At 33.8% G+C, this 15,540-nt stretch overlaps 1 protein-coding gene across 1 annotated transcript in view; it reads left to right on the forward strand.

Annotated features, from left to right (window-relative positions):
• The window catches only part of LOC140450056 (popeye domain-containing protein 1-B-like), a 34,222-nt gene extending 19,071 nt beyond the window's left edge, over positions 1 to 15,151 (forward strand). Inside the window, exons 4-7 of the mRNA XM_072543486.1 lie at positions 2,222 to 2,367; positions 3,446 to 3,666; positions 8,458 to 8,652; positions 12,488 to 15,151. Coding sequence (XP_072399587.1) covers positions 2,222 to 2,367; positions 3,446 to 3,666; positions 8,458 to 8,652; positions 12,488 to 12,675 — 750 coding nt within the window. The 3' untranslated portion in view covers positions 12,676 to 15,151. The remainder of the gene's footprint in view (positions 1 to 2,221; positions 2,368 to 3,445; positions 3,667 to 8,457; positions 8,653 to 12,487) is intronic.
• Positions 15,152 to 15,540: the final 389 nt, after the last annotated feature.

The following is a 15,540-nucleotide window of genomic DNA, read 5'->3' on the forward strand; positions in this document are numbered from 1 at the left end:
CACAAGAGACATACCTTAATTACAAGACAATTAGAAACAAAACACATGCACTTGTACGAAAAATAAAAAATGATCATCGGGAACGCTTTTCTAAAGAAATGGAACATACTTTTATAATCTCTAGAGTATAATAGCCACTAGAGTATAGAAACCAGCATTTCTGTGTCTGATTGACCTAATGAAAGCGTTTGACAGAGTAAGACTCAAAGATGTAATCCATCTTCTGTATGATAGAGAAGTTTCCCTAAATATTATAAAAACTATCAAATACATCAACGAAAACAACGAAATGGAAGTCAGAATAGATGGGCAACTTACAGAACATATAGAAATAGGCAGCAGAATAAGACAAGGGGACTCATTGAGCCCCATTCTTTTCAATTTAATAATGGATGACATCATCAAAAGCGTTAAAAAAGGAAGAGGGTACAAAATGGGAAACAAAGAAATAAAAATACTCTGTTACGCAGACGACGCAATATTGATAGCCCAAGATGAAGATAGTCTTCAAAGACTGGTCCACAGGTTTAACAAAAGAAGCAAAAAAATCTCATCTCAGAAAACTAAAATAATAGTAGTCAGCAAAGAACCAACCAGATGTAAAATAGAAATTGATGGCATCAGTATCGAACAAGTAATGGAAATAAAATACCTGGGAATTACACTGTCCAGCTATGGAGACCTGGACAAAGAAGTGAGAGATTAAGTACAAAAAGCAAATAGACTGGCAGGATGCCTTTACAACAAGACAAACAACAACAAACAGACACATTAACACCGAGGTGAAGTCAAGAATGTATAAAGCCAGTGTAAGACCAATAATGACATATGCCTCAGAAACAAGACCCGACACAGCCACAACACAAAGGCTACTGGAAACTGCAGAGATGAAAGTACTGAGAAGAATTACAGGAAATACGCTTAGAGATCTAAAGAAAAGTGAAGAAAATGTAACGTAAAATATATAAATGAATGGACACAAAATAGAAGAAAAGAATGGAATAACCACATAAACAGAATGGAGGAGACTCGTGTCGTAAAAATAGCAAGAGAAGTCACCAATCGGCAGAAGAAGTATCTTATGACCGCGCAAAAGATGGAGTGACAACCCTTCATAGAGGTATTAATCCTCCAATGAACAAGCAAAATTGCTTATAAAGAGGAAGAAAAGGAGGAAGAAGTAGAAGATACTAGCAGAAGAACAACGAGGCTTTAGGTCTAGTGTCTGATTAGAACAAAATGCCATCAAATACGAGGTATATTCCAGAAATAAGGCTTGATATAAGTAGAAAGAGACGAATAAGAGAAATTTTGTAAAAAAATTTATAAAACTAATATTAATACTAACCAAATTATTCCTTGCTTACGTTATTTCAAAAATAACTTAATATTTGCTCTCTCCAAAGTGGTACCCATAGGAGAAAAATTGGACTTTTCGGGTCATTTAATAACTCACTATTAAAAGGTTCCAAAAAGTAATTGTGTAGTTTGAATGTTCTTTTTGGCGTCGACAACCTAGGCACTTGCCACTTTCTTTAAATTAGACTCCAGTTACTTTTTTCTGTTTTATAAAGTTGATGATGACAGTAATGTCGAAACGCGTCCTTACGGATCTTATTAAATAAATATTGTTTTTATTTTTAAAAAGTTATTAAAAATAATGCTATAATTACGATAGTTTCTTGCAATTATTAAGCAACAAAATTAAAGAGAAATTACACTATTTGATAAAATTTATGCAGTTTTTCTTGTTAATCTACAAACTTCGTATGTCCATTAAAAAATAATCTAACTAAAGATCATTAAAACCAAAGTTGTACTGATTTTAAAAGATCTTGATAAACTGTCAAGTAATTTCGCAAGTTGCTATCTATCACACGGAAGGTTAAAGAAGAATGAAATTAAGCTAAAATGAAAGGTTTCCGATTAAGGCATCTTCGAGATAACACATTTTATGAACCACACCTTATAGCGTGTGGTATAGACGATTGAAGAGGTAGATAACTGTAAAATACGAAAATACACTTTGGAAAAGATTTAACATACACATTTTAACAAAGATTTAAAACAAAACTTATAGTAAGTATGCTTTAAAATGAACTCAACAGGTAAAAACCTATTTCGTCTTCTTCTTCATACCAGAGTTTAGCAAATTAGACATTCCTGGGTATTTTTTTTTCATTTTGCCACGAATATTTTGATTGATTTTAATCTTTTGTAGGTTTTTAAGCCCCTTAGGGTGAGTAAAAAACATTTTAAAGAATTAGTCAGAGAAGCCAAAGTAATGAACTTAGAAGAAGGTGATATTTATGCTGTAGAAGATGTCAGTCCTGCAGATGAAAGACTATCAATTTTGCTCAAAGGAAGGTAAGTAAGTAGGCCCCAATGAGTATGCAACACATAAGTCACGTCAAATACTGCTAACCTCTATACCTGCAAATGTAACTTGATTTGCTAATTGTACAAGGTATAGAAAATCAAATACCTCGTTTACTAATAAGGAAATCAAAATAATATAAGTTCATAATATTTTAATAGCTTTCCGTTCGTTTTAATATGTAATATGCTGTGCCTTAACAGTGCACCAGTTGTAACAACAGATATATTCACGATGCATTTTAGCATATTAAAATTTGGTCAGCACAAATTATGATATTGCCCCTGTTCTCACGCAAAATTAAAGTTTTTTGTGTATTTTTAGAAAAGTTATTAATTATTTTCAAAAAATCGACTGTTGAAGCTATTTTTGCAATAATTAAGCAACAAATCTGTAACAAATATAGCCACAAAACAAAGCCAGTCTTCCATATAATTTACCCGTCTTCACCTTTAGTATTTAAAACCTAATAGCGATCTTACATTGTTTATCTTTGTTTTTAAGTTAAAGACGTTTATTCTTTTGCATATTTTGTTTATTACATATTGTTATCACCAAATGTATTAAAAGCAGATGTTAGATAAATGTATCAAAGAGTATGAAAAAGGCTTCTTTTTTTGCTAATTTCGTTGGTCTAAGTGTGCCAGAAACTATGTCGTATTGATAACTTATTAAAATTTTATAGTTAGGAATAAAACATCTGTAAATCACAAATAAATTATTATACCAACCGAAAATGTATTTTCTAATTAATTATTTAAAGATAAATTTCTTTAAATTAGTTTAGGTTGATACGCTATAATTAATTCCCCTTATCTTTTAATATTTAAAAGACACGAAGCTGTGTCCCAATTCACGTGTTTCCATTTAAAACATTAATTAGAAATTATAATTAGGAAATTATTTGTCACAAGTTGACGATTAGAGGATAAGGGTTGCGTTTTTTCATTCATTGATTTATATGTATTTTACAGTATTCAGTGAGTTTTGAGCAAACTTTTTATTAGATTATGAAAACAGCAATAATTTTTTCTTGGTTTATAGACTGATAAATACTCGCTTTTGTAGATTAAGAGTTACTTGCGACGATACCCATTTGCATTTTATAAACATGCACCAGTTTGTGGATTCTCCAGAATGGGAAGCAAATCACGAACAATCAGACGACGTTTTCCAGGTGACGATTACTGCAGAAGAGGACAGTGTCTATCTTTGCTGGCCTAGGATGAAATTAGAGAGAGTTTTAAGGCATAGACCGATGTTGAAAACTGTATTGGACAGTATTATAGGTAAGGTATAAGACGTGTCAGATATTTTGCAGAGTTTCTGTAAAAACCTCTTCTACACGAACGTTGGAGAATGTAATAATGTCTCGTGGTTTTATCAATTGTATATAGTCGATATTTTAATGTTATGACACAATATACTACTTCTAATCCAAATTAAAGGGTATCAAGGATAATCATTCCTTTCTGGATATTTATAAACAAGTAATAAGAAAAACTCGAAAGTATTAATGAGATTTGTCTTTTTAGTTTGGCATATAGCCGCTTAGAGGGTGTCACTAATAAAACCTTTCGACACAAATGTATCTTCAATCTTTTGTTGACATAAATCAATACAGTGATTTTTTGGAATTAGCAAGTCGGTCGAAAAATGGATCTTAGCAGACATTTCGAACAATTATTTTTTACAATTTTCAGAGAGGATTATCTCAACAGCAATGTCTCGCTAAAATGGTTTCTGTGTTTGTGAATTAAGTACTATTTCCTATTGGTATTGCGAATTTGAACGTGGTCGCTCTAGTCTCAGCACCTAATCCAGGCCAGGTCCACCCAAAACAGCCGTCACACAGCAAAACATTGATGCGGTTTGTCAGCTAATTAAGGATGACCGCCGTGTAACACACCGGGAGATAGAGGCATCTTTGGGCATTTCAAAGACCTTGATCCAAAAGTTCCTGCATGAAGAACGGGGTATTACGAAGTTGGTTTCTCGTTGGATCCCTCATTTGCTTACAAAAGAAAGCTCAAAAAACGTTTATAGTATTATTAGTGGCGATGAATCTTGGATTTACTCCTACAAACCGGAAAATGAACGCCAATTCGTTGTGTGGTTGTTTTACTATGAGGAAAAACTAACAAAAGTGATCCGTTCTCGAAGTGTGTCAAAGAAAATGGTCGCAACTTTTGTGTCAAAATCAATGTGGCAACAAATTGCTTTAGAAAATCAAAGAATGAATACTTCTAATTGGTATGTAACCGTTTGTTTAACAGAAGTTATCGCGAAACTCCGAAAAGGTAATACAAAACGGCGAATCATTCTACATCAGGACAATGCAAGTGCTCCGACCCAAGTCCCAACCACTTCTTCACGTTCCCAAAGATGAAGAATTTAATGCGTGATCAGCGATTCCAGTCGGGAGAAAAAGCCATCGATGCCTTTAAAACAGCGATTTTGCTGGTGTCAATTGAAGACTGGAAAAATTGTTTTACCAATTGGTTTCAACGTATGCAAAAGTGTATCGGTTTTAGTGGGACATATTTTGAAAAGCAATAAAGCACTTTAAGTCTATATATTTTTTGTCTTTATGGCTATATGCAAAACTAAAACAACAACCCTTAATAGAATAGTTAATATTGTAGCGGTATCTGGAATTTGTACCGCCAACCTATTTGAGAGAAACATCAAATTCGAATATCAAACCTTCTGCATAATTTATCGATTGTCAATGACGATATGGAAATTCTGCCAAAGATCGACTGCCTGCCGTAAGAAGTTTGTACGGGGTAACCTTTGTATTATAAACATTATCAAAAAGGGAAAATAATTTTCCCTAGAAACGCGTATTGTATTTATAGATTTTGACAATACCTTAGACCTGGTCAATTAGTACTTAAAAAGAAGAGGATCATCATCATCATTAGTGATGATATAGTCCTAGTTCCCCACATTATTTCGCCAGTTATTTCGGAAAACTTTTTCCCCATTTTCGGCAATTTGACACAGTACGGCATTCATACACAACGTTTCATATCGGTATATAGATAACTTTTTGGCAACGCCGTAGATTTAGGGCTGTTCGCGAACAGTTCGTTGAAAATAGGTTTACGGCGAACTCATCGCAAACTCGTCACGATCCATGGAAAGTGACGAACCAACTAGAACCAACTTTTGCAAAGTCAAAGTTACAGTTTTCTGTTTTGAAATCATTCCTGTTCCGAGGCATAATCCTATTTCTATGAGCTGTATGTTTTTAAAGTTTGTCAGTAGGGTGCTAAAGTGGCTGTAGACACCTTCTCCTCTATCCGGGCTTGGGACCATCAACAGTTCTGTCTAGCTACTCTATCCACCCAACAAAACTAAAGGCGATGTGTATAAATGAATGGACACAAGGTATTAATCCGCCAATGAACAAGCAGAATTGCTTATAAGGAAGAAGAAGAAAAAGAAGAAGAAGAAGAACAAGAAGAGTTTCTGTTTTATTCAATGCACCCTTTCTTGTTCCGCCGGTCCCTGTAGATACCTTTTTCTTTTCGCGCATAAAGGATGCCAATAGGGTTATCATTTCCGTTTACAGTCTTCTGATGGCATGTCCACAGTCTCAACAATTTCGCGCCATGCATCACGTTTTGAGTTTTTTTTGGAAATGATCACGGTCTTTCTTTTCCTAGAGTATCATCTTATTTTGATATAAGTCAATACGTTCAATATGTTTATTCTCGGACCACTGTGCCATTATGGTAAACTTGGGTTCACGCCAAAAATATACACTAAAGGGACTAGGAATACGTCACACAATCTCGATGCGACGATACTAACAGACAATATCGCTGCGAACACCGTAAAAATTGAACTGCGAATATCCTATGGGTTCGTCCCAACCAACAGGCCGTGGTTCTTGCCGAGAGACGAATGAACAGAACTCGCAAACGGTTCTTCCCGTTGTTCAAATTATACGAATATAAAGTTCGCAAATTGTCCACGAACAGTTCAGCTCGCATATGTATAAACTCGGTTCGCTAATCCCAGTCCGAACTGTCTAGTGAATTTAGTATTTATTTTTTTGCGAAGTTAGTTACTTTTTGACAGACGTTAAGTGGCTGGAAATTACTATACAACCAAGCACCCGTACTCATAGCCAATATTAATAGTAAACAAACTAAATAGTAAATAAAATAGAACTTTGCGAATTACCGACAATCAATATTTATTTATCTGCACCATATAATAAATAGTTAAGTTAAATTATAACAACTAAATATATATTTTTTAAATATATACTACCCAAAATTTGATGGGTTTAGTATACACTTCGACTATTTAGAATAATTCTTCTTTTTTTAAAGAAAGAAGTCTGTAATAGCAGGATACTTGAGCTATTAATACTGAGAAGTAGGAATTGTTGTGTTGTAGGTTTCCGACAATGAATCTGTCAAAATATGCCCGAGCTAAGAGAATGGAGTTTACCCTCATTAACGTGTTTAATTTAATAAAGTTCCAAAACAAATCATTACTTATGAGTGGGAAGAGATTTGGCTTCGAACTGTATTCAATAGCCAGAGATCATAAACTGCAATACATACATACTTTTGAACGTCCAAAAAAAAAAAATGTGATCCAAATTACAAACGACTCCACAAATCTCGCAATTTTTTCCTTTAACCAAACATTCAATACTACCAAACTATAAATTCAATTAATGTTTAAAGATAACTTATTATCTATTTCAGTCTGATCTTGAAATCTAGTTATGTTCTAGGTTCTAGTTCTGTTGAAAGTCTGTTTGTTTATACCACTTTAGTCTACGTACTTCACAAATAACGTCAAACAGCTTACTCGCAAGCACGTTGGAATGCACACTTTGTCCTTGATAATGAAAACTTTAGGATCTCTATCTATCACTTTATGGGGCAAGTACCACGGAGCATTTACTATAATTCGTAGAACTTTGTTTTAAAATCTTTGAAGTTAAAATTACTGGTTGTACCCCATAACTGTATCCTCTAAGATTTTTTCTTTTCTGTTGTTAGTTGCAATGCCAATCATCCAGTTAGGTTGTGCCAGGTTGTGTTAGGTTTGGTTTTGTTCCAGTTAAATGTTTCCGCCAATCTTCTATCCAAATGTATACCTAGATATTTTGTGGATTTTGCTTGTGTTAGTTCAGTATTATTTAATTGAACTAAAGGACAAGTTTCAAGAATGTCTTACGGCACGATTTTGCTTAATTTGCTCTGATTTTCCATGTTGTAAGTCATTTTTGAATTTTGTTCAGATTAATTGTAAGTTTTGTGATGCTCTGTGGGTTTATCTGTGATGCAAGAATAGCCGTGTTATCAGCTTATGTAGCAGCTATGGTTAGACTAGTACTTTGTAAGTCAGCAGTAAGTAACAAATATAAAACAGGACCAATAACGCTGCCTTAAGAGGACATATAAAATTTAACTTTTAGTAGCTTGTATTTGGCTTCGTACTGTTTAACTACAAAATAACGGTCGAATATGTAAGTTTTTTAGATAATAATCGTGGAGAAGAGTTTTCTTGAGTTTATATAGAAATGCGGTGTGCCAGCAAAAGCTTCAGTTATGTTCAAAAAGTTTGACTGCAATATCTCTTGTTCTCCAGATCTTTATTTATTTGTTGTCTCAAGCGATGAACTTATTCTATGGTTCCTTGTCTGCCAAGGAAACTAAATCGATGTTGTGGGATTAAGTTTCGCTAGGTGAGGATGGCTCCAACCGTTTCATGAGAAGTTTTTTAAATCTTTTAGATATCATTGGTAGAAGACTTATATGCCTGTAGAATGTCAACTTATTGGCACATTTTCCAGGTTATAATATCATGAGCATTTACACAACGTTCCATTAGTTAGAAAGATAATTGTCGACTAGAATTGCATTAAATACTTATGTTAATGCCTTTTTTGTCTTTTTGAAAATATTCTTTAATATTTTTCCGGTTATTAGGTCGTATCCAGGGGCCTTTTTAGGATTAATTTCGTTCATTGTCCCATTAGAGATTTTTTTACAAGTTTCGTGTAAGTTACACTTAAATCACTTAAAACATGTTACGTTTTTTAGGTAAAGATATCACACAAAAGCTTTATGCCCTGAATGAGCATTTAAGCGGACTAAGTGAGCGACGAGAACGAGGTAATAGGGAAAAACTGTGGGCTAAAACACAAAGCCGCAGTATGTCTATGGATGCTGTGAACACTGGGACGACTGGCTTAGTTAGATCTCAGGCTTATAAGTTAACGCAGAAAAACACAAATAGTAAGTACCAGAATCATCATGTTAAATATTATGTTTTTATGGGATTAATCCACAATTTTATTGGTTGTGGTTGTGATGAAAATCACATTTTTAATTAACTAATATTTGAGCTTCATTATTTAAGTTTCAAAACCTTGTCAGAATCATTAAAAATTAAAATCATATGTATGTTAATTGTTATATTGTTATTTTCTAACCGTTAATTTTCAAAATATTTTTATCTGTGGATTTGTATGTCATATTTAAAAAAAGAAAACTAAGAAGCCAATATGAGCAACTTGAAGTAGATAAAAAAAAAACAAAATCTAAGGAAGTGTCAGGGGGAGAAACTATTTACGACGAGATAATGGTAGACAATTATGCCACCTAGCAGCAATAACAAATGGTTACACCATAAGCACAAACCTCAAGCATACAAGAGAACATAAAGTAACATGGCTGGTACCTGGCACAATAGATGGTAATCAGATAGTTCACATAGTGTTATCCAAAAAAATGGAAACAGTAATAATTATTATTATATAACAAATGAGGGCAAATGAACGAGCTCCTATTATACCCAAAAAACAAAGAAAAATATCCTTATAAAACTAATACCAATTATAAAGTTACAATTAAGTACATCATACAAAAATTGTAAAACAATTAATAAATAATGCGGTCCTAAAATAACACAATCCTATAAATAAAATAAAGCGCTATCAAGTTTATTTTGAAAGATGTTAACACTAGTTGCCGATATGGTGTCTTGAATCAAATTGTTCTAGATATTAAATATTCTATTTGGCAAGAAGTTCATCCTGGACCTTGCAGTTTGTTCACTCTTTAATTTGTAACGATGGCCTCTTACTCTTTCGTCTTGATTTAAAGTGAATATGGTGTTTAGGTTCCCAAAATTATGTTTTAAATTACGGAAGGACATAATTAGATCACCTCGAAGACGTCGCTGCTTGAATGTCGTGAGATGAGCCATGGATAGTCTATCTTCATAATTAGGTTTTACATGGCCGTGTGCCATTCTTGTGGCTTTACGCTGAATATTTTCAAGTAGGATTTTATCGTGACTGAGATCTGGATTCCACACTGGCCCGGTAAACTCAAGAATCGGTCTAACGTATACTGAGAAAAGTTTACTAACAGAGGTTAGAGATAATACGCGCAAAACATTTACGGATCAAAAACAGTTTCGAGTTTGCACGTTTACACACCGACAATATGTGATCAGACCGAGATCACATAGTGCCGGAGAAAGTCCGAGTTTAAGGGATGTCCATTTACACAATGAAGTAAGTTTGTGATCGAAGAACGACCTTTAATAAAACCATGCTGTTGGTGAGGGATAACATTATCTTGAAGAAGAAACTCAGGCATAGCTTCCGAAATAATCGATTCCATGGCCTTGCCGACAATAGGAACCAGGCTGATTGGACGATAATTATTGAAATCAAGTTTATTTCCTTATATAAATATGGGAGTAACCTAAGCCAATTTACAGAATGAGGGGAGAAATCACTTGATTAAAATAAGCATTCGGTATGAGAGATATAGGGATGGCTACAGATTGTTTAATAAAAAAAGAGATGAGTCCGTTTAATCCAGGTGATGAATTATTGCGTAGTTTCCATAAATTATGTTTAATTGCATCCGGTGTGAAAGATATGTCATTAAGAGTTTTAGACAAACGTGGGCACATTATTTGAGAAATGGTTTCGTTAGGTTCATCTGTAAAAACCCGAGAAAAGAATAATGATAAACATTCCGAAGATTCGTTACTCGAAGAACATAAAGACTCGTCAGCTTTTTGAAGTAATTGTATGGAGACTTTAGAAAATAAAGATGTGGGAATGTACAAACCAAATTTCATTATCTTTGGACAGCCATTCGCATATTTGATCGTAAGGTCATTTTCTCCATTATTTTTCGAGAGTTTCAAGCTCAGTACGAAGTTGCTGAATAGGTGTGTTGTTATCAATAACAGAATAAGTTTCAGTAGATTTGTTTTCCAAAAGTTTATTAACTAGCTTTATGATGACCACTTTAGAGACATGATTACTGCCTTTTTCATTCCCCAATTGAATAACCATGATGTGCAGGAGCTGTCGTTTTAATAAGATGGCGCAACATGTCACACAGTTTGTGCCACAATATTGACAGAAAAGTTTGGTAATCGCATAGTTTCGCGTTTCGCACCATGAATTGACCTCCAAGATCGTGCGATTTAACACTGCTAGACGATTGACTACTTGGATGACAACATTCTCCATTTTATTGCCGATATACCGCTACAAATATTGAAAAAAGTGATCAAAAATTGGACCTATAGATTAAACTACGTCAGAGCCAGCCATGACGGTCATATGCCAGAAGTCACGTTTAAATGATAATGCCAAATGACTATCTTTCGAATAAAGTCAATTTCATATCAATTTATAAAAATCATCTTTGTTTTATTCCATTAATAATCTAGTTTTGCAAAATAATACAAAGCAAAATCTAATAGGTGAAAGAAAATTTTCTTATAATACTTTTTTTATCTTTTTCCTGGAAAATTGTTACTGGTAGCGTTGAAATGGACAGTTGAAATCAATGATATATCCTTTTTATCTTTCCATATAAGATCGCACACCTTGCATCTTTGAAATACTGTAATGTTACGTTTTCGCAACTTTTTGTTTTTTAATTCTTTTGGAACTTCTTTTGTGCATGCCTTGGAAATAAGAGTATCAGCAAGTTATGGGAATTATAAAAATTGTCCATAGTCAAACAGTATCCTTCATTGAGTAATGGCTTCAACATATTTAGACTATCTGAGCTGAAACTGAAAGATCTGCGTAAGCTGGATCAAAATTGGTCTGCATTCCTGTGTAGACGAAAAAATTCCAAACGTAACCACTTTTTCATTAACACAATAGATAGGTTTTTATTCCAAATCTGGGTTCTTTTTAATGGAACATACTGGATCCATTCAAGCTAATTTTTGTATAATAATAAGTTTTCATCCACTGTTACGTGTTTTCCAGGTGTCACGAAATTTATCACATATTTTTTCGTACACTGGCCAAATTTTGTTCAGTTTAGGATTAGGATGTGTTGCTGAGTCGAAATTGACATTATTCCTGAAATGAATGTTTTGGTTTACAACTTTAAACCGTTTATTACTTGTACACTGTGAAAAAAAAGGTGTCATCAGTGCATATTTAGACAAATACTGTCGTATTTTAGGTTTGTTGACTACGCTTTGCAAAATAATAAGGCCCAAAAAAACTCTCAGTTCCGAATAAATTACCGGATATCAACTATTGCCTCTATTGTTTTGATCCCCATATAGGTTAGTTTCTTCTACAATGTATTTATAAGGTCATTATCCACGAAATGTTAAAAAAATGCGATATAATCCAGTCGGTAGCAGTAAGATTTATACCCGAAACAATAGTAAATGGAAAATATAGGGGTGCAGGAGCATTTGGCTGTAATTCGCACCATGTTCGTATCATAGTCATACTCCCAGTATCATCCAAAGTTAAAGAACTTTCTGAAGAAAGGTCAATAGCTAATGCACGTTATGCATTCTAGTCGTCAGTCGATCGCTAGAAGTTTAAAATTAGAATCGATAAATCAAATGGGGAACCATTATTTAGCGCTAGACGAGTTAAAACGGGTAGGCGCCTTATATGTATAGCGTAAAAATATTTTAAGTCCGAGTTAAGCACGAGTTTATATGTTAAGCGGTTTATATCGAGCTAGCTTGAGTTTTGACAAGCTTTGTCATATTTTTTTCTCTTATATTCATAGCACTGTAATTTTGTTCGTTAAACCCAATAAAATGTTTTTATAGATTCCTTAGGAAGACTAGAAACGCAAAGTTGGGTGCCTCTAGTAGCCAAACAGTTTCCTGCTAAATCTCCATTCAATCCACAAAGTTCATCAACGAGTTTGCGTATTCCCGAAGTACACACCACTCCTAGTAGAAGTCGTTCTTTAAAAAAACCCAGAGAAGTCAAATTCGAAACGAAGAAAAAATAATTACACAACTCTATTAGGTGCGTATCTGCGAAAGGTTGACAACTTTTCATATTTGTATAATTTTTGGTACAGGAAAATGTGTTAAAATCGTAACAATTTTTGTTTTTAGCTGTTTTGTTTTAAAGCTTTTTCTCCAAAAAACAACTGTATATGTAAATTTAAAAAATCTCTAATCTTCCAGAACTCTAAACTCTGGCGCTGTCCAGTTCCGTTTAATATCTTTGTCCATAATTCTTTTTTTTTTAGACAATTTTGTCTAACACTAAGACTTCAGGAACAATGACTCAGTGTTTCCCTGAAAAGGGAAAAGCCAAGGAAGAAGATATTCTGATTTTTGATTTTACTATATATTTTATTTCCTCTTATATTCCCCAAATTTTTGTACACATTTTTGTTTTTTTTATACAAAAGTGCTACAATTTTACGTTATTTTTATTGTTTATAATGTTCATGATCAAAATGTTCATATTTTTGCGCCCTCTTCTGTAATATTTTTGGCCTCACTTCTGTGCTCGTGGTTGCTCCCTACGTCGTAAGTGCTGCTACCTGTTTCAACCCTCCTCCAACCTATCCTTAATTCTATTCGAGATCGGAGAATTGCTAGCGGGAACTACTTTCATGCACTGGTAAATCTGTCTATTATCTCAGAGATGGCGCGGCAAACGTTGACTGACTTGTCGAGTAAAATACCCTACAGATTTACAGTAAAATTGTTTTATTTTTTCATTATGTTGTGTAAATGTAAACGTCTATAATTTAAATGAATCTTGTTGGAGAAAAAGATTTATTTGACTATTCATCTATTTTTATGGATTTTTAGTAAATCATTATTTATTTATCAGTATGAAATACCTATATAATAATTATAGTTATTGTATTATTTCACACTTCATTTCTAAATATTATTAGTTTTGGGTGATTTAGTCAAAAAATAACGATTTCTTAGTGTCGTAAGCAAAATATGGCCAAATTAATAATTATTAAGTTTTCAAAATTGAGTTTTTATTCAAAATTTTATCGTAGAAGTATATATCGTTGCACAAAACATTTCTATATTACATATTTTATCTGTACAGGGTTGACAGGATTTACTATTGACTCTGTTACTCTTTTTAGAGCTTTATGTGGTTTGTACCTATAATTTGTTACCCCTTAATAATAATTCATAGGTTTAGGTGGGCATACATTAGTTCGCTCCTACGGTCAGATTTTAATACCCTACAGAAAAGGGTCACAGTAACAATTCGGGCAATGTCTTAGATATATGTTTGATCTACCTTTCTTAGATCCATTAGACGTATTTTGCTTTAGACTTTAGTGAGATATTACCAGCACAACACCAAGCCGTACAAAAATTTGCTGACTACTTGGTGTCAAACTATATTTCTGAAAAGGCAGACTATCCTCTTGAGATGTGGGCGAAAAACAGTTCAGCACTTGAGCACACAACCAATGCCTGTGAAAGTTTCCATTCTAAATTTAATTTTATCCGCACCCTAAATGTTTAAATTTTAGAGTTTTTCAAGTTTTAAAAGATATTCAAATTAACACATATAAAAATACGAAAATGAGTAATGAGTGTAAGCCAAGAACAGGGAGCTGTAAGGATGGAGAAGGAAATATCCTAAGTGATATGGCCTCAATCTTGAACCGACGGGTTGAATTTTTCGACACAAAATTTAACGGAAATTACATCGAAGAAGCAAATAACACCGTAGCAGATCGAAATGATTGGAATCTATTCAATCCAAACGAAAGACCACCTACCACTGAAGAGGTTGCCCAAGCCATAAAAAGTCTAAAAAATAATAACTTACCAGGAACTGATCAAATTTGTAGTGAGCTCTATAAGAATGGCGGTAACGCCATGCTACAAGTACTGCATAAACTTTTACTTCTTGTCTGGCAAAATGAGACCATTAGACCATACCCATCATGGCAATCAGCTCCACAGAGGTATAACCATGTTAACAACTGCTTACAAAATACTAGCAAATATTCTCTACGAAAGGCTACAAGTTTACACAGTTGGAAAATACCAGGTCTGATTTACTTCAGAAAAATCAACAATTGACTAAATTCATTCAATAAAACAGATCCTCCAGAAAACATTAGAATTTAACATTGAAACCCATTGAAGGCCGCATACGACAGTGTCAAGGAACAGTACTATACCAATAAATGCGTGAGTTTGGTACCAGAAAAACTTATCCGATTAACAATAATGACAACGTCTAACTTAAAAGCCAGCGTTAGGATGCAAGGAGAAAATTCTCGATCCTTTGAGATAAAGGATGGACTAAGACGAGGGGATGCCCTGGCTTGCCTCCTATATAACATTGCTTTGGAAAACAGAATTAATATCAAAATAACTAACAAAATTAGTAAACTAGAATAAAATTTCTAGTAAAATTTCTAAATTATTAACTAACATTTTTCAAAATACGGACCATAAAAGTGACGTGAATATAATCTTAATAATCTAATTCCTTAATAATCTTAATAATCTGGCGACGACAGTGAATGAGAAGTTGGTTACCTGGAAAATATATATCGAAGAACTTTTCTGGGACGACCGCGGCAACCTTCCGGAAATAAATTGCATGACAGGGCCGTCAATTCTAGAAAGCGAGGTAAAGGCTGCTTTAAAACAGTCTAAGAATGGTAAGGCTACAGGTCCGGACGAAATACCCGTTGAACTTATTAACGTGATGAGTGAAGTGAGCACAAAGGAGTTAACTGAACTGTTCAACGCCATATACGATTCAGGTAATATCCCAGATGAATGGCTATTGTCAACATTTGTAACGCTACCAAAAAAAAACGATCTGCGAAAACGTGCGAAGATTTCCGAACTATCAGTCT

Source organism: Diabrotica undecimpunctata, chromosome 9 (assembly GCF_040954645.1).
Source record: "Diabrotica undecimpunctata isolate CICGRU chromosome 9, icDiaUnde3, whole genome shotgun sequence".
In the NCBI taxonomy this organism is placed as follows: Eukaryota; Metazoa; Arthropoda; class Insecta; order Coleoptera; family Chrysomelidae; genus Diabrotica; species Diabrotica undecimpunctata.